The sequence below is a fragment of the Varanus komodoensis genome, unplaced genomic scaffold (genome assembly GCF_004798865.1).
Source record: "Varanus komodoensis strain SLA01 unplaced genomic scaffold, ASM479886v1 scaffold12, whole genome shotgun sequence".
Lineage (NCBI taxonomy): Eukaryota > Metazoa > Chordata > Lepidosauria > Squamata > Varanidae > Varanus > Varanus komodoensis.
Window position 1 is genome coordinate 22464093 of NW_025335349.1, and position 27602 is coordinate 22491694.

Below are 27602 nucleotides of genomic sequence, written 5' to 3' on the forward strand. Positions count from 1 at the left end.
GCTATCCTTATTTGTAGTGTGAACGTGTTTCATGGTTTGTTTTACATCATAAGTCCCACTGAGTTAAATGGTGCGTTGAATTCAATGACACTGCAGTTCACTGGTGCAATGTACTTGATTACAACCTTAGAATTAGTTTAAAAGAAATGTGCTTCACTTTTTCTAGTATCATTTCTGTTCAGACCTGTGCTCCTGGGATACTGTTCATCATAATTAATAGGAAATAAAATTTAAACACAGGTTCTAGATAGTAATTAATATACAAGTATTATGATCAACATCTTTACCATGTTGATCCTCCTATGAAATTTACTGAGAAGCCTCAAGGATTAGTGATAATTGCTTCATAATTAGGAAGCTTCTATCCCTGAGGGAAGGATAGTGTTAGATTATTTTTTCTTTCATTATTCTAATGTATTTATTTTATTATATAAATAATACCCATTAACTCATGTTTTCATGGCAGATAACAAATGTTAAAGACTAAAATACCACAGAACAGTTAAAATATGAAATAAAGTAGCATATTTGAAAGAACAAGGTACAAAATAATGCAAAACAAAGGCATCACAGGAATAATATAACTACAAGAGAAATCCAGACCTCAGTCTCCAAAATGCCTGAGAGAAACATAGAAACACAGAAACAGAGCGAGTCAGAAGCGGTCTCCCGTGCCATCTAGTCTGACCTCCGGCACCAGCCAGCTCTGCTCATGACATGCTCACTATGTGGACGTCCAGCCTATCCTTGAACACCCGCACTGATGGGGCCTCAACGACCTCTCGTGGAAGCCCATTCCACACCCTCGGGGTCCTGACTGTCAGGAAGTGCTTCCTGGCATCCAAATGGAACCTCGGCTCCCTGAGCTTTGCTCCACTGGAGCGCATCCTGCCTTCCTCTGCAGGGGAGAATAGGTCTCTACCCATCTCCAGGTGACATCCCCTCACATACCTGTATGTTGCCAACAGATCCCCTCTGAGTCTCCTCTTCTCCAGGCTGAAGAGACCCAGTTCCCTCAGTCTCGCCTCATACCCCATCCCCTGCAAACCGGCCACCAACTTTGTGGCCCTACGCTGCACTGACTCTAACCTGGCTATATCCTTTCTGTAATGAGGGGCCCAAAACTGAGCACAATACTCCAGTTGCGGGCGCACCAGAGTCGTGTAGAGTGGCAGTAATACCTCTCTTGATCTAGAAGCCACACTTCTGGCTATGCAACCAAGGGTGGCGTTCGCCCTCTTGGCCACCACATCACACTGCTGACTCATGTTTAGCCTGCAGTCAACCAGCACCCTGAGGTCCCTTTCACAAGTGCTGCTCTCCAGCCACTTGTCACCTAACCTGTACTTATGACAGCTATTTCTATGCCCCAAGTGCAAGACCTTGCACTTATCCACATTGAACGCCATCCTGTTGTCTCCTGCCCACTTCCATAGTCTGTTCAGATCCTTTTGGATCTGGAGTACCTGCTCCTCAGTTGTGGCCACTGCTCCAGTTTTAGTGCCGTCTGCGAATTTGATCAGCAGACTGTTCACCCCTTCTTCCATGAAAAGATCAAACAGGATCGGCCCCAGGACAGAGCCCTGGAGGACCCCGCTTGTCACTGGCCGCCATCCCGATGATTCCCTGAGAAAAGTGAGATCTTTGCCTAACACCAGAAAGATGCCCCAGGAGAAGTTCTCTGGGGCATTCTTTCCATGAGTGGGGATGCCACAACTGGGAAGACCCTCCCTCATGTAGCCATCCATCTCCTTCCTTTGGTGGGTTCACCTGAAGGAAGGATGGCCTCCAAAGATGACCCAAGGGTCCAAGGGTCCAAATAGGGTTAATTGTTATATTTATGTTTTTTGTTTTTGTTGTGAGCCACCCCGAGGATTTGTTGCGATGGGGGCGGCATAAAAATGTTCTCGATAGATAAATAAATAAATAAATAAATAAATAGTCCATTTCTTGAATGGAAAACAGCTATTGTTCTTTTTAAAAATGCAGTTAAACTAGTAATTAGGTTATTCCCTGCCCTAAGGTGACCCAAAGCTGACCAAGTAAGTGGCCAGAAATCTTCTTGTTCTTTAAGGGACAAGAAGCAATAAAATGAGCTGGACCTGCAAATGGGAAGTTTTTGATTAAAGGCACAGTAGCCCCTAAAAACCTCAATAATACTTCTGCTTGTGTGTGTGTGTGTGTGTGTGTGTGTGTGTGTGTGTGTGTGTGAACTGCACTGGTCCCCTGACTCTCTTTTTAATCAGACTATCAAGCCGTATTTCTAGACAGCTGCATTTATTATGCACCCTACAAACACATAAGCATTGCTTCAGGCTATAGATAATAACTCCTAGCAAAGTCCTATCAAAAAGACAAATGTTCCAGATGGGATTTCCATAACACAGTTAATTCCTTGGGTAGAGCATCATTAAAGACAGTTGTCACAAAATATAGCAGGCCTTCCGCAAGCTGAGCAAGCTACCAAGTTTCTCCCTCAGGGTAGATCTTTCCATGGGGTCTCTTCCCTGGCTGGAAGTCTCATTGCACAGCTTGTGATCTTGTGTTTCCTTTCTCTTTTCATCTGAGGCATGCATCTTGTTTCTTGTATTCCCGCTGCTGCCTCTGTGTTAAGGGCCCAGCTTGGCTGTCTTCTGAAAGCTTTGTCCTGTATCTTTGTTGTTGCCAGTCTCTAGCTGCTGCATCTTTGGCACCTCCACAAAATTTTCCCCACCCCAATTCATAACACACACACACACACACACACAGAGAGAGAGAGAGAGAGAGAGAGAGAGAGAGAGAGAGAGAGAGAGAGAGATTGGAGGTTGGAATTTGAATAGTGGGGGTAAACCCCAATGTCTTGGTCTAGGGCCGATTGTCCTCTCAAGTCAAAAGCTGGCAACGGGTATCTTTTTTAAAAAAAACCTGAGGATAACTTTTAAGCAAGTTTTCACTGTACTGATTGTATACAACAGCATTCCATTGTCCTGGTCTTTTTTGATCTTCTAGCCCTAATTCAGTTTTTCATCCCAGGATAAAATATAATAAAGCCAACAGATCATGAATATTACTTTTCCTGCAGGGATTAGAACATTTACTCTTTATTTTCCTTCTTGCAGCTTGTCCATTGGTTTATAAAGATGGCAACAGCCTAGCAGGTATATTATTTTAAAAGTATTATATTTCATGTTTCATTATTTGATTTAACCTTTTATAAGAGGAAAACATTTATTTGCAACGGTTAAAAAGTAAAGCAATCTAATGGGACTATCAAGTGCTCTATACCATGACTTGGATGCTTGTTTATCTAAAAATTTTAAAGTAATTCATTCTGGGCTTCAGCTTGCCACTGAAGCAAGGAAATTATAGCTAGAAAATGCAGGCAATACATGCTGAGAGATTGTAGCTGCATTTGGATGTCACAGTAAACTGTGATTTATCATTTTGTGACTGAGCCTGGGTGAGCCTTGAGCTTATATGCTCCTAGTGCTCCTTTTCATCTGGCATAGCCATGAGGAAAGCTGCTTGACTAACCACAGTTTAGTGGTATGACTGAAGCTGAAGAAACTATGTTTTGTCCTAGCTATGATTTCAGTATAAAACCTTCATTATATAACTGACTAAAAAATTAGTTAAGGGTAACCACACTTTAGGGTTCAGGTGTGATTCTGTTAAACTGAAAATGGAAACCAATGTTCTAGACACCTTGCATCCACAGCAAAGGAGGAGAGTGAGGTATAGCAGGCAACCCAAGGGTTCTTCCCTTAATGCCAACCTAGACTTTATCTTTACATCTGAATGCAGTCAATGATTGGTCAAGCTCATGCAAATGAGTTCAAGAGGATCTTGGACCACTCTTTATGCTCTGCACCATAGTGGCCTCTTTCACCAAAGCCCCTTTGGTGAACCTGATGGGTGTATGAGAATGCAAGGATCTTCTTGCAAAGCTCCTATTTGTTTGAAACGGCTTTGTGATGCTTTCATTTCTAAACTTACAAAAGTATAGATCTACATTATCTTGAGCTCATCCTCTGTATGCAGAAGATGTTAGGTTCAATTCACTCAGAAAATTCAGTAGTAGATCCTGGGAGACGATCTGCTTAAAACCTTGGACAACTAGATGAACTTCTGGCCTGATATAAGTCAACTTTATACCTTCAATTCACTTTTATCTGCCAAGACTTTTCCCTCACTTAGACTTTTCCCTTCAAACACCACAGAAATGTAAGGCAATTGTGCGAAGGCATAACCATCTTCTTACATAATTTTAGTGGATTTTCTGATATGGAAATTCCTGGAGGAAATATATCCAACTACTAACCTTTAGCACTGGTATAAATCTCCACTATAAAACTCATTTTTACTCCCCAGCAGCATTAACATTGATGCATGTTGTGCTTTTTATGGCTCTTAGGATTTAAAATGATGGAGATGTTTGGTTTGGTTGAAAAGGAATTTGCAACGGTGGAAGGGGTTTCAATGGAGCCTGGGACATTTAATGCCTACTCCTGTTACAGACTGCATAAGGATGCCCTGGTTTCTCAGCCAACCAAGTATGTACTTTGAGACCTATTTCAGTACTTATAAAAGGAAATGCATGGAAATTAAAATCTATCAGCACTTTCTGTTCTTATAGAACTGCAGTCAAATACAACTGCATATAGAAATGCAGTTGTATTTGACTTAACCTGAGCTTGGGAATAACTCCAGAGCCAGCCATATCATTAGTCAAGGGAAGGCAGATTCAGAATATCTGCTCTATTAAAGCATCAAATTGTCACATTATGCATACACACAAACTCTAAAGGAAAGCCAATAGCTGTTTTATTTTATTTTAATAGTTACAAGTTATTTTTGTGCATTATACAAATTCTTCTCATTGGCAAGAAGAGGGGTGTTTCTTGGATGCAAGCCAGATAAATGAAGCGATCTCACTGTCTGAACAAGGCACTGTTGTTTGGGGAGGAGAAAGAAGGAGAAATGTGAACAGACTTGGAAGTCGCCATGGGGAGGGCTCCTCCCTCCTGAGAGACCTCTTAGCTACTTGTAAAAGACTTGGAAGAATTCCAAACAGATCTGATGGATAAGAGGGAAACTTGTTGTAACAGGGTTCATTTCTGATGCATGATTCCCATGGTGAGGCGGTTCCATGCACATACCTACTCTCCTTTCTCTTCTCCGGTGGGCCTGTGAGAAGGGGATCAGCCCTATTTGCTTCTGCTTTCAAGTACTGGTGTTTGTGCATTTGTCCAAAGCAGAATGAACTCCAGTTCATTTTACCCATAGTTTATCCGAAGAAGCCAGGATGAGAAACCATGATTTGAAGTTGCCTTCTTCAGACAAACCATAGTTTCTTTTAGCGCTGTGCTTCTCAAATGTTTTAGAGTTGGACCATCTATAAAGAGGGTTTAACCACTGAGAAATCAACTGATCTTATTTATAAGCTATCTCAACCCTTTTATAACATAAAACACAAAAAATCACATTAGCGGTTAAGAGTGAACACTTTCCTATTTCATTTTTAACGGGCAGTTTACAAAATACACGAATGCAATATATGAGATATTATAAAGTACGATATAAAACAAGGTACAAGAGTTCAAAACAAAACAATATCAAACAGCTACCTGAGGCAATAACACAATTTACAGTATTTATAAAATCTCTGAAACAATAACAACACAAAAGAATTAAAATTTAGACCCATTCATTATCATCATACAGCCTACAACTACAAACCACCCACCCAACCAGCCAACTGCCAGAGTTTCAACATCAAACAGGGGCCAACAGAGCATCAAATGAGCACCAACGGGTGGTACTCTTTGACTGCTGCTCCACTCAGGGCAGAAGGTCTCTGGAGAGAGAGTCTGATGTGATGGAGGGAGCCATCTTGGAGTAGCTTCCCACAAGTGACCACAGCTGATGCACCTCTCCGTCATTCTCCTCTTGCTCTCCTAGTGCTCCACCATGTCAGTGCCTGCCACCAACTGACCTGGTGGGACATCTCAGTGGTCCATGAAGTGAGGGTCTCTGGAATGTATAGGCTGCATAATACTTCATTATTATTTTATCCTGACATATTGGGAGAAAGCACCCTATATATTAAGTGGGCTGCAGAAGGATAATGGCATGCTGATAGGGGAAAGGGAAAAAAGCCTCTGGAAATGGGGAAAAGTGGGGGAAAGAGCCCTCTTTGGGCAGCTTCCCTACTCCAGAACACATCTGGACCCAAGTATGCCTCATGACGTACAATCTGAAAAAACACTGGTTTAAACTATTGACCTGTGAGTTGTGATCCACAGTGTGAGACACCAGCTTAAATGAGCCAAGGGTGGAAAGAACGTTTATATTCAGATGTTTTGGACTTCAACTTCCAACATTCTGACAATTGGCCATGCTGCTAGGAGTTGCCAGGAGCTGAAGTCCAAAATATCTGGACTCATACCTTCTGCCAACCCACAGCTGAAATTATCTGAGGTTTGTTCCAGAGTTCAGATGAAACAATAAACTGTATTTGCTGGGAAAAAGTAAGTCTTTCCACTCTTATCATTCCAGGCATGCTAAATGGAGTGGGGGTGGTGGGGGGAATGTACAAATTTAAGACTCATTTGTCTAGAACTTAGCTCTAATTAATCATGATGTCTCCTGTGTTCCAAATGGATGTATGCAAGAAGTTTGTTACTATCTTCACAGAGTTGTGAGAATGCTGTTTGCCTCGGGAGGAAAGTTTTCAGAAAGTGGCCCTTTAAAGTTTGAACTAGACCATAGTACTTAAACAGTGCTGAAGCCCTACATCACTGCGATGTTAATGACAAGCCAAGGCTACAGACAGCCATTCCTAAATCCAGACCTGAAGTGTGTATTCCCCAGCCTGAGTTCTGTAAGTCAGTTGCTGGAGTTGAGGGCATAAGCTGGAGACAGAATTAAGGCTACATTTTGACTGTAATTGCTGGAACCCAGAGTGGAACAGACACTGCAAGGGCAGAAGGCCAAACTCCTAAAACTAAAATCTGGCCAGCCAGAGTCTTCATATTACCTGCCAATTGGAGGCACACACCTCTTCTATTTTGTGCCTGAACGGAGCTCTTGCCCTGTTCTCCCCGGTGCAAGGCTGGGGGCTGGCAGATCAGCAGCTGAAGGCACAACAGAGGAACAAGCTCAGCCAGGGTCACAAACAAGCCAAGTCGAATCCAGAGTAGCAAATAGCAAGCCAGACAGTAGAGGCAGAAGGAGTTATGGAATGAGAATCATCCAGTCCACTGCGTCACTGATGGAGAAAAGTCCACATGGAAAGCAGAATAGCAGGCTGCTATCAGAGTTAAATACTGACATTTTTTCCATGTCTGGGAACCGCCAAAGCCCAGCTCAAGTCCCAGCTGTACAGTTCACTCTGATTCCAGAGAGTCCTGCTCAAGAGATGGGTCCTCTGCACTTTGCCAAAATTCTTTGACTTGGGCCTGCCTCCCAAGAGCAGCTGCTTTCCGGAAGTTGAGGAGTGCTCAAACGCCCTCTCTTCTTGAGAGGCTGGAACTTCAATGGCCTCCTCCATTGGCTCATATCTTGTCATGGTGTTGGTCCTGGCAGGGCTTGGGCATCATCCTTAGCTGCCTTGCCCCCATCAGAGGAGGAGGAATCTTTTGATGGGGGCATGACAGTTGTGAGGTTGCAACCCACAGGCTAAATCCACCACCCTCAGCAGCTCCAGGGCAAGTTCTCACGAACATAGGAAGAGCCGTGCTGGATGCAACCAAGTCTAATCCAGCATTCTGGTCCAACAGTCAACCAGCTCACCATGGGAAGCCCACCAGCAGGACAAACGTGCAACAACACCTTCCTGCCCAGGTTCCCAGTCACAGGTATATGTAGGCACAACGTATCTTATACTGGAGGTACTATGTGGCCTTCAGGCTAGTCACCATCGATTGCCTTATCCTCCATTAGGTTCTCTATTCCTTTTTGAAGGCATCCAGATCGGTGGCCATCGTGACATCTTCTGGAAGTGAGTTTAACTAAGTCCCGCATCATGGGTCCTCAAACTATGGCCTGCGGGCTGGATCCGGCCCGCCATGCCCATTCATCCAGCCCGCTATAGCTCTCCACGCATGTGTGCATGGCGAGGTGCCACCTTGCTGGCAAGGAGACCGTTTTGGACTCGCTCGGAGAAAAGTATCTCCTTGCAAGCAAGCCGGTGTCTTGCCAGGGGATCCTTTTCTCCGAGCAAGGGGGAGATCGTTTTAGACTCGTTGGGAGAAAATGATATCTGCGCACGCATGCCCCTGCCTTTCCGCAGGTGCATGGACATGCCCCCCCCCCCCCCCGGCCTGCACCCCCGCCTGCACAGCCTTGGCGGCCTGTGCCCATCTCTGGAACCTTTCAACTGGCCCCCTATTCAAAAAGTTTGAGGGCCCCCATCCTATGTGAAGAAGTCCATCTTTTTACCTGCCCTGAATCTCCCGTTGGGTTCAGTATTGTGTTTGTGTGAGAAAAAATGTCTCTGTGTCCCCTTTCTCCACACTGTGCATGACTGTGTACATCTCTATCACGTCTTGCCTTACTCACCTTTTTTTACTAAGCCAAACAGTCCCAGATTTGTAACGTTTCCTCACAGAGGAATTGTTCCATTCCTTTGATCATTTTAATTGGTCTTTTCTGAACTTGTTCCAACTCTACATTTCCCACCCTTTGCCCTTGCCTGTACCACCAAGTTGTGTGACCAAAGTAAGCCAGCATGGCCCTTAGGAAAGAATTCCAGGTCAAAGACCTCGTGTTGAAGGGGTCCTTTCTAGAGCCAGTCATGGGAGGGGGTGTCTCGGGAGATCGCTGGAGGTGGGACATCGCCCTGCTTCATGGGAGGGCTGGCCCTGGTTTTGGTTTCGGCTTCAAAGCCCATGACGCATGACTACATCTGCACTTGAGTGTTTGCACAGGCCTGGAACATCAAGCTGGGGCAAGCTAAGCCATGCCATGTGCCCTCCCTTACGCTGCGCATATTGCCAGATGAGGGCAATGTGACACTGCCTACAGGAGCAGTGTTTGTTCTGCAACAGGGATGGCTGCCAGGAATCTCCTCCACAGCTTTGGAAAGCCCCCGTACCTATAATGAGCGACAGGAACCGGTGCTTGTGTCCGAGGCTTGGACTGTGGATGGGAGGCGCTTAAGACTCTCAAAGTACATTGTGCGCTGATTCCATCTTTCCTTCTTAACAGGGATTTTTTTGCAAAAAATAAAAAGGGCAGAACAAGCAGTAAGGAAACACAGGAGGGTTACAAGTAAAACCTCCCACGTCTAAAATTCTGAGAATGGGGAAGGCAATTTCACAATATAAGCCTTGTCCAGAAATTTGGGATAGGGAATTTCCCTGGATTTGGGAAATTATTTGGTACCTTCCACCATGTTATTTAAAAAAATGGTGGCTGGCTTTTTGAGTTGTATCACATATGAGACTGCATCTAAGTCATACCTATAAGGCAGTCTGCTCTTTCACCTGTGTTGCACAACCTTACCTTGGTTGTGATGAAGCAGATCATCACAATGGTGTGTAGTAATGGCTGGACTTTTGGCCATGCTTTTTTTACCTGGATTTGCCAGGGCACAAGGTATTAAAGGTAAAGCTTTTTGGTGATGCTCACAAGTCTTATGGATATGAAACCCTGAAGCCAACAGGGGAAATAAAGCACTTTCCCCCCTTGCAATGCAAGAAATTGAAGTATAGAAGCAGAATTACCAGCTTGCATCCTCAGTGTTTCCAGGTCCTACAGTCTCTGAATGCAACCGATGAGGGGGCATCATTGCAGGTTTCCAGGTGAACAAGTCCCCATCACAGGCTTGGTTCAAGGGCTGTCTTCATCTCTGATTCAGCACCTCAGATTGACACAGTAGGAGCCTCTCTGCGGCAGGGGAGCTTGGCTAGCACTGTCCCTCTTGCTTCTGGGGAGAAAGAACTTGCATCATCCTCCAGACAATATTTTTCTGCCTCTAGTCAATCATTTGTTTGGCAGGAAAAAAGTTGGAAGGTGCTGCTCTTGGAGATGTGTGGTTCAGGCCATTTATTCAGGGTATTATTCTTTAACCAGGATTTAACTTGTTTCCCAAGAAGAAGTTGTGGGCAGACGCTTCCCTCCAAACATTTACAGTAAGAATCTTCCTGTACTCAAGACTTGCCTACCCTGCCTCTGGAAGTTTACCAGTATTAATCTTTATCTTGGCCAACCCTATGGGTTTTTTAAAATCCTTATTCATTAAAATCTGTCATCATATTTCCCACTCTGGCATAAGGGTTCAGTGCTGAAAAGATGAGAGAGAAGCATATTGTGTTTTAGAGAAAGTGAGTCCAGAGGCAAGATATTCCTTGGAAAGGGAGCATGCTGCTAAGTGGGGAGATAAAGCTAACTCAACTCATGTGTGGTTTCGGGAAATTGTAGTGATAGCAAAATGCGAAGCATGAGCAGGGGAGTGCAGATTGTGTGACGTGGCACTGGGCACTGGAAGAACGAGAAGCTAAAGTATGTGCCGTGTTGATTTCCAAAGTGAAACCATACGCACGTTTTGCTGAATGAATCCAATCAACAATTTGTAACCTGATAGGATTCTAATTTTTCCCTTTCTGTTCAATACAATTTTCTGTAGTTGTGCAAAGGGCAGCCTCCAATCAAGAGAGACTTTGATACTCAGATTACTAGTTATAAATTAGAAATGGGCAGCAAAGGAACCTAGTTAGCTGGAAAATTTCCTGCAGCATGCTAGTACATTCCAGAGCTGTAGTAATTCTTGGGGAGTTTTCACCCTTTTTGTGGACAAAAGTCTAGTGGCAGGAAGCAACGTGCGTAGCCCATCTGACGAAGTTTGCTGAACCTCTTGGAATGTTTCTGCATTCCTTTAAAACTCCTGCTATGCTTTGTCTGTCTGAAGAAGCCCTTCAGCACAATTATTTCTGAATTTCATTTTGGGTGAAATGATGTTAACAGCTCTAACCTTCTTGTTTCAAGTTTATGTTCATCTCCTAATGCAGCCTTTTCTGGTACAATGCAGTATTCTGAAATTCCCTGATGGAGTTAGTGTGCTAAACAACCTTTAGGCTGCAGACAAATGTGGTTCTCAGTGACTTGTGTCATCATATCCCTGCTCTAATGTTCAGGGCAGGGGTCAGGTTAGGCTTAGGAGTGGGCAACCTCAGAGGACAAGAGGCAAGATCCAGCCCATTCCAGATCAGCTCTTCTGTGTCCCAGCAGGACTGTGACTCTTTCCGCACAAGCACCATTTATCTGCTAGTTTCCAGGCTTCTGGGCAATGTTTTACCCTTTATAAAATGTTGGAATATTTCTCCAAAGAATTCGCTACTTGCAATTAGAGTTTAGGCTACAATATGCTGGTATCTTGGCCCCGTCTTGTTTGTTTTTGACTTTGCATACTACTGAAATATGACCTGGAGAGCTTCTGCCAAAACAGGAATTTGGCTTTTGAGCTGAAAGGTGTTCAGCCCCCTTGGGTTAGGCCTTCCTCCATGATATTACTTATCAGTAAAGTCATACGCACTAGGAAGGGCAATCCAGCACAAGGTCATGTCAGAGTAGTCTATCACGACAGCTCCAGGGCAATGATAATGATTTTTGATTATCTGATATTGTTCTAGGCATTGGTCAATTAAAAAAAATGGCAGGAAACCACTCAGGACGTGCTTTTTGCCTGCAGAGGGGTCCAGTTTCAATTTCTGGCACTCCCAATTTAAAGGAGCAGCCTGATGGGAACAATCTGACGCCTTGATGTGCTTAGAGTCCAGTCAGACTTACTCCTGGACTGTGCCCCATGTTGATAGGATTCGTAGCCAAGTAATCGGAGGAGGGAACAATATTCTGCGAGATGTAGTTTATCATAGTCTTCTGTTCAGCAAGGGCTTTGTGCTTCTCTTTTTGGCAGTTCTCCTCAAACCACTTCCTTAGAAGAGATGAAATTGCCCCATGGGAACAGGTTTGAGGGCTGCGATGTGGTTTGATTTATTTTTTATTTTTTATTTTTTTTGCATACTGGTTTCAAGATGTGTGACATTATCTCATACATAGAATTACAAAAGTTTATGGAAGTATCTTCATGCTGGACATTAACTGCACATCTCCTGATAATTTCAGAGTGGCTGAACAAGCCAAAACAAGCCTACTGTAATCAGACCTTTGGGTCATTTAATTAAAGTTGCAGGAAAGGAATAAAAGATTGTATCTAAAATTGAAATATTGTAGGCTTTCTAATTAAAAACAAACAAAACCTTGGAATGAAGCCAGCAATGGCATAATTGAGTGTTGTAGATTTGAATTTCTACAAAGTAAGTAGCAATGACTAGACCTGAGTATAGCTGACTAGGTGTTTGGATGGAGTGGATCCATTTCGTCTGTCACCTTCTGTCTTTATATGCCAACGAATTCATAAAAGGCCCTTGAGTTGTGCTAGCTCTGTGGGTGCTTGTTTATTTTATGTATTTTTAAAACTAATCTCACTTTTTTCCAAAAGGAGCTCGAGGTTGCTACCAGTGTAGTGGTTAAGAGCACAGGACTAGGACTCAGGAGACCTGGGTTCTAATCCCCACTCAGCCATGGAGCTGACTGGGTGACTTTGGACCAGTCAGACTCTCAGCCTCACCTACCTCACAGGCTTGTTCTCACCAAAACACCAAAGATAATAATAAAGAATAATAATGATGCACAATTTTCAGGGGCTGATAAAACAAATGAGTGCCCAGCCATTCACAGGGTGGTTTAGTGTGACTTGTATGTTGGCATTGGCTTCAGCACCTTGCTCCCTGTTGTCATGTTAGTACCTGGAATATTTTCCCCCCCTACAGATATTTACATCCAGAGGGGCTTCCTTCTGACTACACCATTACCTTCCTCTTTCGTATCCTCCCTGAAACACCTGAGGAACCATTTGCTCTCTGGGAGATTTTGAATAAAGAATATGAGCCTCTCGTTGGAGTTATCTTGGACAGTATGTATTTTGTGTCTTTGAGGTCTAATATGGTTGGCTGGTTTGATTATAGTCTGTCTTTTCATTTCATGATCAAAGAGACTGAGTCATCATTTTTCTCTCCTTAAGAAGCCTAGCAACTTGCACACACTGGGGTTTTATACTAATCTATTTGCACTCTGTGTGTGTGCGCGCGCACGCGTGTGTGTGATGTATAAATCACCTCCTCTGCTTGCTAGCATCTATTGCCTTTATAGATGCATGATCTTTACAGAATACAAACAGACATTGTTCTGAACATTGTTTTTCTTACCCTGTACAGATGGTGGGAAAACCTTGACTTTCTTCAATTATGATTACAAAGGTGAATTCCAGACAGTTACTTTTGAAGGACCTGATATAAAGAAAGTCTTTTATGGAAGTTTTCATAAGGTGAGATTTGCTAGAAAGTTCTGGAAGAAGAATGGGTTCATATAAAAGGATGATGGACTGATCTTTGAACTTTGCTTCGTTTCTGCGGGAAGCAGTGCTTTTAATGTCACCCTTTATTAAGTGAATAATTTCCCAGTACACACGATTGAAGGACAATAAATTCCCATTGGTGGAATTCTAGCATTCCACCAATGTGTGTTGCAGACTTCCACTTTCAACATGAAGAATTCTCCCCCACCTCCAGGCCGTGGGGAGAGTAACAGGTACAGTTTGTGTAATCTTTCTGTAGAAGCTCTTCAAGATTGGCCCGATTGCTCTAAAAATGTTAAATCTGCCTTCACGCTCTTGGTTTCAACTCACAAGCTGACAGTGCTCTCCAAACATATTGGTTATATTTACATCTTCCAACTTCAGCAAGTCCCCTTCAAGTATGGAAATTTGAAATATTATTGGTAGAATTATAAGTTTTTTAAAGCTTCTTGCAGCATGAATAAATTGCATGTACATAGCCTTTTCAGTATCCTTGCTGTTCTCTCCTAGTTGCATGTTGTAATCAGCAAAACAACAGCCAAAGTGGTAATTGACTGCAAACAAGTGAGCGAGAAGATAATCAATGCAGCAGGAAATATTAGTTCTGATGGTGTAGAAGTACTAGGAAGAATGGTTCGATCCAGAGGACCAAGGGACAACTCTGCACCAGTAAGTGAAAAAACTTGGGGTAGCCTTCCCCAACCTGGTTTCCTGGCAGTGTGGATTATTTTTAACCCTAGAACAGTATGCTATGTTGGTTTGTTTTAATTTTATTCTTTTATTCATTTTGCATAGGACATGCTATGGAACCTGTTTTTCGTGTGGATTCATTTGGCTTTGTATTGGGAACAGGAATGGGCACTGCCAGTTCTTCCATTTTTGTCCGAATTTATAGATGAAGGATTTTTGCTGATTCAGCCCACCATGTTCACATCCGTAGTTAGGGAATTGCAGGGATAACATCAATATGGTTAACACTGGAGCTTGCTAAATGTCAAATGGCTCTAATTGTGTTACTGTGCCCCCTTCCACTTCCCCTCCTTCTTTTCCCTGTTCATATGATGTATCCTAACTTTGTGATTTAGAGCTGCTTGTTTCTTTGAGGAGACCAGGGGTTGGGGGCGGGAGGACACAAAAACAGCTACCCATGCAGAAGGAGAATTAGAGGATTTAGGGAAAACAGGGCACTTGAGAAGGTAGAGATTTAATAATAGAAAAATGCTAAGAAAAAGGTTGGCCTCCTAGGCAACATTCACTATTACTCAGGAAAAGACTGAATATTTTTATACTCATACAAACAGGGTGCACAGGTGTGCAAAGACTTTTTGTCCCCAGGGGCCATATCCTGGGAAGTTTTGGTCCTTCAATAAATAAGAAATTACTGAGTCAGAGGCAAGCTAATTTCAAAATTGGGCAGCCTACCCGTATCCTTCAAACCCTCTTGTCCAAAACAGCTCCCTTAAACATACTAGGAAATCATTCAAGCTAAAATATATTTCTTGCCACTGTTTGGCTTGTCAAGATTATTTATGCCCATCCCCACCCAACCACCAAATTATGTTTCTTCAGACAAAATAAAACCTGCTTTGAAACCTCAGGCACAGAGATGAATCCATCAGGCCTTTCAAGACAATTGAACCTTTGTGACTGCATTCCAGCAAGGAAAGACAACGGCGAACTTATAAAAGGTTGCAGTTAAAGGGTGCTTTGTAAGAAGGAAAGGAAAGAAATGATGGCTATTGTTGGGAAAGTCAGAACTCTATGAATGATGATAAGTGAGTTAGTGAATTGTACACCCACAGAAAAATGTTGGTTGCCTTCAAGTGAATTGGTCAACAGTTATGTAAGCCTACAAGCATGCATTTCAAAGCATAGTTCCCTTGCTCAGTTACATAAGGGACAACTTTCTCATGAATTTTAGCAAGCCCCTGCCTTTATTGAGGGGCGATATATGTTTGAGAAACCAAAGTTTGGATGTTATAGGGTCTGGGATAAAGCATTGGGTGTGACCATGAGTTTCCTGAAAAAGATGGAAGCACACCTGAGCTAGGCCTGTATTCCATGTCTGTTTCACTTGTGCCATTGAAAGCATGCCAGTACTGGATAGGAGCTGAATGCATTCTTAAGTATGCCTGGTGCAGGGCAATCCATTTTCCAGCTCACCTATTATTATTATTATTATTATTATTATTATTATTATTATTATTTTGGAAATCACTTTGAAACTTGTTCTGGTTCACTCTTTTTGAGCAGCTTTTTGGTTTGTACAAATAGGAAAAAAATGTATTCTGGAACTGGAAATCTGAGGATCACAATGGGACATCTTTGTGTAATTTGAAAACAGAAACAAAATTCAAATATGTTCCTATCCTAGGACCATGATCAAAATTATGGAGTCCTTTTATGTGGGAAAGTATGATAGAACTCATTTCACTAATAATAATTTTCCACCCATCTGTGCCTCAAAACCTTGTGGCCATCCTTTCTAGTGTATTTCTAGTGATGGTATAACATTAAAGTAAGGATGCTTCACCTGAGATGTAGGACACCTCGGGGGACAGTCCACCCCCCAATGCCTTCCTCTTGAATGCTTGAAGTACATTTTAATAAACTTGTCATACCCAACTAGTACTGTCCATTGGGTCCTTGCATGTTATGTGCAGGCTGTAATGGTCATAGAAACATTCCCTAACTTTTAAGTTTTAAGTCGTGAGTTAATTAACTCATGGGTTGTAGGAATGTGTGGTGAATTCAAGGAGCTTCCAAGTTGTTTATAAGACATCCAAGCTTAGGCAGGTGGGTTTATTCATGGGTTGAACAAGCCCAAGTTAATCCCTAAACATACAATCCATTAACTTGGAGTTTCGTAACCCATAAACAATCACAAGTGCCAGGGTGCAGACATCATGGAAACAACCTACTGATGCTATATTCATAGGCTTCTGTGGGACACTAGTCACATCTCATGTACAGCACATGTTCCTGCAATGTGTGGGTTAATTAATCTACAGATAGCCTCCAAATGCCACAGGGGATCTTTGTTGTTTTTCTGCTTCATTTCCCACCCTTTTGGGCAATGTATCTATAATTTTCAAAACAAAAGGTATGTCTGGCAACTCATCAACTATATGTTAACTACTTTTAAGTAGTCCTTTTGGTCCTATTAACTGCCTTGTTCAATATGTGGATGGGGTCCAACAATGAATCAAAGACAAATACACTACCCTAATAAAATACCTATGGTAATGGTTTTACCCTTTGAGCTGCTTGTCCCCCATTAATTGCCTAAATGGCACCTGCATTTTATTTTATTTTTCTGCTTTTAAAACAGTTCCAGTTGCAGATGTTTGATATCGTTTGTACCACTTCATGGGCCAACAGAGATAAATGCTGTGAACTCCCAGCTTTGGTAAGATTTCCTCTAAAAGCTTCTACTTTATGACATCCAATTAGAATGTAAGCATTTGTATCTGTGTCCCAAAGGTTAATATAGAAGAGGGATCATCTACATTTGCTTAATGTGGAATAACCCAAACATGATGTGATCTTTTTCTCATTAGAGAGATGAAGAAAGCTGCCCTGCCCTTCCACATTCTTGCTCCTGTTCCGAAGTTAGCAAGGGACCTCATGGGCCACCTGGACCACCAGTAAGATCTTACTCATGTTTGATTTCCCTCCACCCCACCATATGCACTGGCTGAGTCCCAGGTTGCTGCAGTCCTCTTTTACTAGACTGAGAATATGGCTTTGTTGTACTATGTCAGCCTTTCCCATTCAAGTCCCTTTCAGATGGGCTGGGATGCAGTTCCCATCATCCCCTACCTAGCTTGGCCATGCTTGCTAGCAACAATGGGAGTTATCCAAGATCTGGGGTAGATCTGGAGGCCACCAGGTTGGAGAAGGCTGGACTGTTTGGTCTGTGGAAGAACAACATATTCACAAGCAGAGGTTTTAATAGATTTCACTGACCTAAGAAAGATTTATAGCTTTACTGTGGAATTCTGCATGTTGGTGATTTAAATAGCTCTGGTATCTCTTTTTTTGGGGGGTTATTTTTAGAAGCACACAACCCTCATTTGTAAATGAGCACGCAGCACGGTAGAACACTACCCAATATGGTACTTAGAGTAGACCCACTGAAATCGGTAGGACTTAGGTGAATAGAGCATGCCCCCTTAGGAAGTAAAGATACACGGCAATGCTGTGTTGTAGGTCCCACTTCCTTTCTTTAATCTAAAGGTCTTTTACAGGGTGGTCCAGGTCTCCGAGGTCCAAAGGGTCACCGTGGCGATGTTGGTCCAAAGGTAATTTTTCATGCTTCTGCTTCCATTAAAATAGAAGCACAGTCCATAGGTTTCTCCCCTTGACCCACTAGATGTGACTTGCATCTATCACTCATGTAGTTTTCTTTTCCCAACAAAGGTTATTATTTGTAGAAAAATAGACTGGGGACTGAAAGGGAAAATCACTCCGAAAATACTGGGATCTCTGTGGAATTGCATAGAATTCATAGCTCCTTATAATTGGCTTCTGTCTCCCTTGGTGCTGAACCCACAGGACTTATTCAAAATTCATCCCTATCGTTTATGTTCTTGAATCTCAGCCAACTTAACCCATATTTTATTGAGTCAGCATAAGTGGTTGTTCCTTCATTATGGAAGTGTTTGGGATTGTGATGGCCTTTTCTCTCTTAGGGACCAGATGGTTCTCGTGGTGAAATTGGAGTTCCTGGGCCCCAAGGGCCACCTGGGCCCCAGGGTCCCAGTGGACTTTCTATCCAAGGACTTCCGGTAGGTTTTATTTATTTCACTTTACTTAAACATTTCTTCTCCACAGACAGCAGGCACAGCCTTTGAGTATCAGTCCCTGTGCAATGACATCAGGAGAAGACTATTGTTCTGTGTTTGGAGACTGCCCAGAAGCATTTGGTGACCTGCTTTGGAAATAAGATGCCCGGGAACAGATTGGCCCTTGGTTAGATCCACCAGGGCTTTTCTTGGTTCTTGTATGTCATTGCAGTTAAAACCTGTTTGAGACTTGAACAGTAAACAAACAGTGCTCGATTTGCAAGTGGGCAAAGGAGGCTTGTGCTTCTGAACTTTTGTGCCGACCCACCATTGTTACGGAAGGCTACTGGTAGCCATGATTTAGTTACCATTAGGAAAGACAGATGACCGGCTTTGTGGATTTAATTAAGGACCACTCCTGTAATTCAAAGCCTGGTCAACTGAGATCCTGCTTATTATGTTCTGATCCAAAAAGCTTGATGATTGATCTCAGTGGGAGAATTAAGGATATTCTTTTCTGCCTCATGCAGAAATCAATGGGACATCAGTGTACCTAACTTGGCTAGATTGTGCCATGTGCTTAAAAGATGGTTTTAATGCTTTTGCCCTGCAGAAATCAATATGTAGTAAACTAACTGGGTTAACTAATTGCTTCTGAAAGAAATGGTGTAGACAAACAATGACTGATATGCTTAACTCTGTGAACATTTATAATCAGGGAATAGCTGGCGAGAAAGGAGAAAAGGGAGAAATTGGCCGTCCTGGCTTTCAGGTAACTACTGTGCTGATTTTATACGTATTATAGATTTATTTGTATATGGCAGTCCCAACATTTGATCATCCATTGAATACTTCACACAGTGCAGTCCTAAGTTGTGTTGGGGGCTGATGAATCTCCTTATCCATATCTCTGCTGGCTTGTGCCAGACAGGAAATATATGTGTGAGTCTTTCCACATGTTTTATTTTTTAAAAACCCTCCCTGTTGGGAGAAACCAAGGAAGAAAACAATGGACAAGTCTGCCAGCACCAAGGTAGCATTATCCCAAGTGCCCTTCATGGGATAGTGGAGTGGTTTGAGTCCAGTGGATCCAAACCTCTCTGTTGCCACATGGTCCTGGAATTTCCATTTTGAGCCCTTGGCTGCTGGGGCACCAAAGGATCTCCCCCACTTCCCTCCTAACCTCTCCCCACATCGGTGGATCTCAGGGTAATGAGTGCTCTGTTATGGATTATTGCTGCTTTCATTTCCCTCATTGTGTTTTAATAGGCCCTGGAGCTAAGGGTCGGCACACAAATAAACAAATAAATAAATAGGCCATGACAAACTGCTGCTAATGGGGGGTGATGTAGAAATGTGTTAGCCAACATTTGTTCACATCTCAATTTAGGGCACAACCTCCCTTAGGGCACAACCCTATGCATATTTAAACAGACTGGTGCCTGCTGGGAATTGATGGACCTTGTTTCTGTCTAAGCATGCCCTTGGTGTGCTATCATATGTCAAGAAATGGACCCAGGTGACAGCCATGCTGACTGAGTCATGCAGGGAGTTGTAGAACTATTTTTGTATCCAAATATGCACAGAAATTCACCCTTAAATGCTACATACCTACCTATATAGCTTTTAAAATATTAATATGTTGTTTCTATTGTTGTTATTAGTATTATTAAGAATGAATGTCTTGCTTTGTCTACCTTACTTTGGGTGTATGTAGGGAGTCCCAGGAGCATCTGGATCTCCAGGGCGGGATGGAAATCAAGGCCAAAGGGTAAGGTAGAAGAATTAGTCATAAGAGTCTTACTTAATCCACTGTACATTGTCCCTCCCAATTTCCAGGGACCACTCTGAAGTTTCCGTCTATAATATGAGTTTCCGTCTATAATATGAGTCTATAATTCCTAATATTCTCAGGAATTGGTGAATCCTGAGAAAAGACGATGCAAAGCATGGCTCATGAGTTTCTTTTCTGGCTCACTCCCCAGAGATTGTTCATTTGCCCAGGTCTCCTCAATGGACAATTATCACAAGATCCAATTCCATTCAAATGTCCCAGCTCCATCCAAGAGATCTTCTCTGGTGGGCTGATTTGAGGTTGAGATTAGTAAAACTGGAGTAAGTTCACACCCATTATATTAGGCCCTTCCTCCTTTAATGCTTACTTCCCAGTATGAAAAGTGGAATTTATGGGAGGGGAAATAAGAAGACTGTCCCACTGCAGCACAGACACTTTTGTTTCACTAATGGATCAGGAATATCTCCTCTCTTCTCAACCCCCCTGCCATGGCCAACCTCTTGGAAAGTTTTTCTGCATCATTCAGGTAGCAATTCCTCCCTTTCACCTGCTCTTCTCCCTGCCAACACACATTCAGCAGTTGCTGAGCACGGTCACTTCACCCTGTTTCATGGAAGGGCCAGCCCTGACTCTGTTACTGGGGAACGTATGCCACTGAACTCTTCGGCACTACATTCTGAATAGACAGGCATAGGATTGCAGAGTGTGGTCTTAGGTTAAGGCAATATTGTTTGAAGAGCTTTGAAAGTTCTTGTGACCCTTCTTCATAGAATTTTTCTCAATTTCCTGCCCAATTTCAGATGTAAGATAATTATTGTCATTAAGGCTGGTCATTTATGTACTTAACCTCCTTAAAAAAAGAAAGCTACCTGAAACATTTTTGATGGACTGGGTTAACCATTAAACAAACAACCAGTAAAAAGTGGGAGAAGTAGTTCTTGAGGGCACCATGCTTTTCATGGGCCTCCTTCAGTGAGTTACATTCTCCCGGTCCTTGCCACTGGCCACTCTTGTTCTTCATCTCCTCTCTCACCATTTCTGCCACTTGCTGGATAGGCACAGAGCCAGGGAGTAAGTATCTGCTATACCTCCCACTACCATGGACTGGACCAGAGCAACAGACAAGGGAACAAGCAGGCTGCCATGGGGAAGAGGAGAAACAAACCCAAGGACCCTAATCAGTGGGCCCCCACTGAGATGTGTCCCTGTGGCATGCACCTGACCATGCCTGCCCTGTCTGGAACATCTAGAGTGGATCTGCCACCAAAGGGGTACCTTTGCCCCATTCTAACCTCCAACTCTGTCCAGCAGATCTGCTTCTGCATCTAAGCTAAATCATTACGGTGATCTGTACTTACTTTTCAGGCTGGTAGTAGTACCTGAAAGGTACATACTGACCTTCTGATGCTACTTCAGAATGTACCAGTTTTTGTTCTGGAATATCATGAAGTGCACTTATTTATCTATGTATTGAAAATTAATTTTGGGCAACCTTTGAGCATACAGCCCTTTCAAGGCTTGTAATGACATAACATTTTGTTGAATCGTTTTACAATCATGCCCAATTTTTGAGCATATAGTTTCGGGAAAAGAACCTTGCACCTAGGAGGAACTCAGAAATCAAGCTGGAACATGATGAGCCCCTGATAAAGTTCTTGCTGCATCTCATTGGTTTTCCAGGCTTAAGGAGTAGCCAGTATTAAGACTCTGCCGGAAGATTTGCCTTCTTGCCTAATATAATTGAATATATGATGGATAGCGGGGGAAATTAAATAGGCCACGGTCCCAACATGCAGCTGCGGACTGCGCAGTCACCCCATTAAAGAATGGTCACTTGAGAAAGCAGGTGAACCCAACGCATGGCTGTTTCCATCATTTTTCTTTATTATTGATCCAGTGAAGACCATGAAGCACATCCATTCCTTGCATATGGGAGGTGACATTGAAGTACAGAAAGCAGCAACTGAAAACACAGTGCAAAAATTGGATGCTTTCTTTCCATCAGTTGCCTTAATTTTATATCATTTGCTTAAGTTATTGGTCTTTTGAATATAAGTTTGCATATGGCAAGCAACAGAACGAGGGAGAAGCCTACTCCGCTGATTTTCTTTCCTGTGATCATAGGATTCCCCTCCCCCTATTTTCTCTTTCTGGTGGTTTTAAATCTCTGGTTTATTTGCCTTTTTTCATTCTCAAAGTTTTTGATTAGCTCTTTCAATGAGGAATTAATTACAACGTATTCTTCAAACCAGCCCCTAGAAGCAAACAGATCTGTTTCATGATGGATTACACATACTGCAAAATATAGTTGAGGGTATATTAAATTGCAGTTTAAAGACTCATTTGAAACAGAGTCAAAAATCTGTTTTCTCTTAATAAAATATGCCCCCTAAGGAGTTTGGCCCTTAGTATCCCTAACAGTGAGTTTAACCATATCTAGTAACTGGATGAAATGCTTTCTTACTCCAAAAGGTAATTATCTTAAGTATAGTTATGTGGAAGTAAGTTCCATTTACATAAATGGGAACCATTCCACAAGACATTCTTTAGAAGTGGGCTGCTAAATGCAGATTGTATCCATATCGATCAGATCTTGAAAAAAAGAGAGAGTCCCTCTTGCGTTCCCTCGTTTTCCTTCCCTCCTCCCTTCCTGTAACTACAATAGAATGCCTCAGTGGTGTGAAGTCAGGTTGGCACAGTGCAGGAAGGTCTTCCGCACAATTTTAAAGGACCCCCCCTCCATTCCTCATAGGGGTGGCCCAAGATATCTTGCTACCTTAAGTGAAGGACATTCCTTTTCAGTTCCATGGACAAAAGCCAACTGGGCTGGTAGTTGAATCTTCCTTCAGCATTGGTGATGGGACACCCTTCCCCTCCACTCTGCTTGAAGGCAGTTGGCTAACTTAAGAAGCAGACAGCAGCTTGCATGACCCCAACGGTCTGTCCTCTCATACTTCGTTGCTTTTCATACCATCTGTCACCTGAACTAACTGCTTCACTCCATCCAATGGTAGCACCAGTTCAGAGCCATCCCAGGACATTTTGCTACCTGAGGCAAAGGACAAGATGGACTGTCACTTGAACCTTGTGGCAATATTGGCAATAGATCCTCCATCATACCTGAGTGAGGCAGGCTAGTTTAAATGTTGTAGGAAGCACACAATTTTGTCTTCTGAAGATAGTCAAATGGCTGGAAGACTACCACTGGCGTCTGAGTTAAATGGGGAATTCCAATTGCACAATTGCCATTGATCTAGCTTGAATCCAGTATTATTGGGAATTACAATCCAAACTATCTAGCGGTCACTGGGTTAGAATGTTAGAGTAGGGCTAAGGAATGTTGATTCTGTGCTCAGGTATGAAGCTTGTGGAGTGATCTTGTGCTCCAACTGAACCTACTCCACAGGTTTGCTGTGAGGGTAATATGGGATGGCTGGAAGAGCCAGGTATATCTCTTTGAAAGGCTGTGTATAAATGCAAAGAGATCCTACTTTTATCCAAACATGGGCTCTTGCTGATTCTGTGGAGATAGGAAACACTTGTGGAGAAGGGAGAATTCTGTCCCACATGGTTGGCACATTATGTTGCACTCATGGTAAGGGGGAATGGCATGGAAGCCTGAGTCTCCTGGTTGATAAAATAGGTGTACTTGGAATTTAAATGACACTCAAGACACATTTCAAACATATAAATCTGTGTTCTTCAATGCCATTTGGGACTGCCATAAGAATGGCTTCACGTTGCACCTTCAATAGTAATATATTCTTGTAATGTATATGTTTGTTATGAGAATGGTGCCATATGTGATATAGTGGTGATAGTATTGGACTAGGGATCCAGGAGGTCCAAACTGATTGTGAAGCTCACTGGCTGATCTTGGCCAGCTGCCTTCTCTCAGCCTAACCTATCTAACATGGTTGTGATTGTGAAGATATAATGGAGTGGAAGAGGATTACATTAGCTGCCCTGGGTTCCTCACAGGAAGAGGAAAGGAGGAATATAAGTGTGACAAATGTGTATACAATCGTGTGGAAAGCACGGGGAAGGAGCAGCCATATACAGTGTAGCTCCTCTCCTCCAACTGCGACCTCCCATGCTTACTATGAAGGTGTACTGTGAGAATAGCAAGGGCAGGGATAGGCCTTCACACGGATCCTCCCTCTGTTCCACATTTCTACTTTTTGAACAAGTGAACAGGCGTGTGTGGCTTCTGAAGCTTGGTGTAATAGGCCTTATGAACACTCATGGGATGTGTACACAAGACAGGACAGACATCTTGAATCTGATATTCTTACACTTGCACAGGAGGTATAGTGGAGTTAGGAAGTCTTAGACAGTGGAATCAGTGTTTCCCTGGGGCTCTCTCTGAGATAGCCATGTCAGTGTCTTGTGCTGCTAGGCTGGGGGCCCCTTTCTCATTCTTCTCGGCAGTGCTCTGGACCTCTGCCTCAGAGTCCTGCCATCCTGCTCTTGATCCATAAATGCCCAAATGAACCTGCTATTAAGTTGTAAACCTTGGAGAATGAGCAAAGAGAATGCGACATCTGTTACTTATTAGAAAGGTGTGGGGGGGGGGGGGGCGGATACAGATGCATTCCCTGAACCTCTTTCTGTCTAATTCTCTTCTTGCGTAGACACTCATGTAGCAGGTCTTGCTCCTCACAAAGGTTGCAAAGCAAGACCAGCTAGTCTGCCAGCTGCTCAAACAATGCCCCTGCTGTGAATGAGGAACGTGCATTCTGGAGAGCAGCGGCAGGCCAAGAACGACTTGGCTGCAGTTGCGTGATTCTAACCTCACTTAGTTAAGAATTTCTGTGAGTTGTTCCAAGAACAGCACTGAGCAAATGTCTCACCCCGAATTTGAGTCTTTTAGGCCATAATCCTGTGCATGTTTAGACTGAAAAAGCTCCTAGCATGACAGTCAGCTGTGCTGGCTGGGAGTTGTGCTTCTTTTTCTGTCTAAACGTGCATAGGATTGCAACTTGAATGGATGTTTTTATGAAATGCAGCTTTAATGACAGTGGCTGATACTGCTGCAGCTGTTTTAAATGCCATTTTGGGGGGATGGATTCCAGTGCTAGCAGTGCTGAGGGCAAAAGGGAAGAGGCCAAAATCTCCCGCCTAGAACCCTGGAAAGTGGCTGCTGATCAGTGTTGACAACATTGGCCTTGATGGATCAAGGGAACCACTTATAAGATGGTTGCTTCCAAAGTTCCTACTCCAAATTGCAGCATACTGTAGCTTAAAGCACTTACTGCCGTAAGAGAGGCATTTCAACCTTGAAGCCCAACGCACAAAAAATAGCAGGTTAAAAACTCCTAGGCCCTAGCCTTGCTACACCTCAAGGGTGACTGCAGTCAGGCTTTAATACAGGGCTGCTGTACATGAAGTGCTTATCCTGCCACTCTGCTTGTGGAATAAGACTGTCTCCTTTACACATAGATTTTTCCAGCTTTTTTTCTTTCTTTGCCTCGCTGTATATTCCATTCCACAAGTACAAGGTGATGCAGTGGAATTGTGAATTTACACAAGATGTTCCTACCGTTTCATCATGAGATAAGGGAAAATTACTTAGTTAACATCACTCTAAAATTATTTATGAACATGGCTGCAAAACATGGAGAGGCCCTGAAGGAAGATGATGCATAAAGGGCATTGAAACTACCACCACCGTGAAGTCCATTGTTGGAGGGGAGATCATCCTCTTACCAAGCTGGATGGGCTATGCCTAGCTTTCTTATCTGTCCTACGGAGAAGGGTGACTGCAAAGGAGGGAAATGTGTGGAAATGACAGTGATATAAAGCTTCCTCCCATGTCTTCTGGTTCTGGTTTTACCACATGCTAGTGGGAAAGAGAGTAGAAGAAAGGTAGGAAGAAGCCAGTGTTTCAAGACAGTTGCATACTGGTTATGATTTAGAAATCAGCTCCATGCTGCTGTTTTAGGTTTCAACTGGATTCCATGCCTGAAAATCTTAATGGCTGCCACTTGCTTGTATCCAAACAAGCCATGCCTCTGCAGAGCAAATTCACAATAACTCTTTCTGTCTCTCTGAAGTAATGTCTCATCATGTAATCTTGGGGCACACTTCAGGTGAGAGTGCAAGATCCATCTTAGAAAGACATAAGAAGAGTTGGATCAGACCAAAGACTTAGGTAATGTAGCATTGCACAGTATTTTTCTCTCTGCTGATTTTCCCAAAGTTCAGTACCATTGAATGACGTCAGGTTCTAGTATTAAATCAGAGGGGGAAAAACATCTTCCTATCAGGTTTCTTTTCACCATACAGAATTTTGCACCTGTATCACGTATCCCCTCACTTGCCTTTTATCCAAAGGTGAACAGCCCCAAATGTCACTAAAACCTTTTCTCATAGGGGAGTTACTCCAGCATTTTGATCATCATGGCTGCTCATTTCTGCACCTTCAGAGTGACTTGCTTCCCAACAGTTTCTATGCTACTCATTGAATTTTGGGACATAGTCTGCAATTGGAGACAAATGGCTTGACAGGGCCTCTGTCAACAGATTTCATGAAATGGGTTGGCTGGCCTTCTTGGCAGAGCTGTTGTGGCAAATGGAGGTTTCCCAGTCTTGCATCTGCCATCAACATATATGCACAGGCAGGTGGACATTCCCATTTACTTTGTCCCTTGTTCCTTAGCATATCTGTTGCTGGAAAGAAATCTGGGAGGAGGAAAAAGCAGTGGGTAGGTGGGGAAAGGTTAAGCATCCCTTCTTACCTCTCCCCTGCAAATTTCTTCCGATCTGCATAGTCATCACTGCCAGCAAATGTAGGATGAAAATCCCCATTTTGCAGCTTGCTTATCTGTTCTGACCTCGGTTGCCTGGACTGCTATTGGACACGAGTGCAGCTATTCCTCCACCAAAAGATGACTTCCTCCCGATCATTAAGTGTGGGGTAGGATATCATGGAACAGCTGGCTTGACACTGATGCAAGTACAGCATTAAGGGGAAAGACCTGGATTTATTTGTGTTTTAACATCTGAAAAGACCCTTATTCATCATTTGGTCACAGATCTGAAAAAGCGGTGTAAACACCCACTATAAATACATTTCCATTCCATCTCTGTGCTCTCCATTTCCAGAATTAGTTTACAAGGCATATCTGCCATTTGATAATCTGAGAAACAAACCTGAGTAGCAAGAAGTGAACTGATAAATAGTGTCTGTTCTTTACCAGATAATCAGCCAGACGGAAGCTCTCTGTCCAGTGCTTCTTAAAATAGACTTCTGTTTGACTTCATGCATAAAGGCCATTTTCACACCTAGCAAGATACAGTAGGAGGAAATTTGTCAAAGGCCAAGAGGTACAGAAGCAGTGCCAAAGTAAACAGACTTAGATGGTTTGCACAGAGATGCTCCTTCGCTGCTGAATAGAAGCAATGCATGAAAATAAATGGTGCAGCATGATTTTCAGACAATACTTGAAAGAAACCTCCTTTTTACGGCCATTTTAAGCGGGACTGAGAAAAGCACCTTCCAGCTCAGTCCTGGGATCAGGAGAGTGAGCAACTGGCTTCTGTGGTTTTGTGGACATGGTGTGTGTGGGGCGGGGGGACACCATGCCAGTTTACTCCTCACTTCCTGGCCTGCTTCACAGAA

The 27602-nt window shown here is 43.1% G+C and overlaps 1 protein-coding gene and 1 long non-coding RNA gene across 6 annotated transcripts in view; one reads left to right on the top strand and one right to left on the bottom strand.

Moving 5' to 3' along the window:
* Positions 1–27602, top strand: part of COL14A1 (collagen type XIV alpha 1 chain) — a 139542-nt gene that overhangs the window by 85918 nt on the left and 26022 nt on the right. For all 5 annotated transcript variants that reach the window (XM_044421842.1, XM_044421845.1, XM_044421841.1 and 2 more), the window contains 11 exons: positions 3099–3137; positions 4394–4532; positions 12813–12955; positions 13257–13366; positions 13907–14065; positions 16728–16805; positions 16957–17043; positions 17647–17700; positions 18091–18186; positions 18902–18955; positions 19901–19954. In XM_044421842.1, coding sequence (XP_044277777.1) covers positions 3099–3137; positions 4394–4532; positions 12813–12955; positions 13257–13366; positions 13907–14065; positions 16728–16805; positions 16957–17043; positions 17647–17700; positions 18091–18186; positions 18902–18955; positions 19901–19954 — 1013 coding nt within the window. The remainder of the gene's footprint in view (positions 1–3098; positions 3138–4393; positions 4533–12812; positions 12956–13256; positions 13367–13906; positions 14066–16727; positions 16806–16956; positions 17044–17646; positions 17701–18090; positions 18187–18901; positions 18956–19900; positions 19955–27602) is intronic.
* Positions 1669–17032, bottom strand: LOC123019186. Its single transcript, XR_006413871.1, has 3 exons — positions 17021–17032; positions 15438–15442; positions 1669–1681 (listed from the first exon to the last, which is right to left on the bottom strand). It is a non-coding gene; the product is annotated as an uncharacterized LOC123019186 (long non-coding RNA).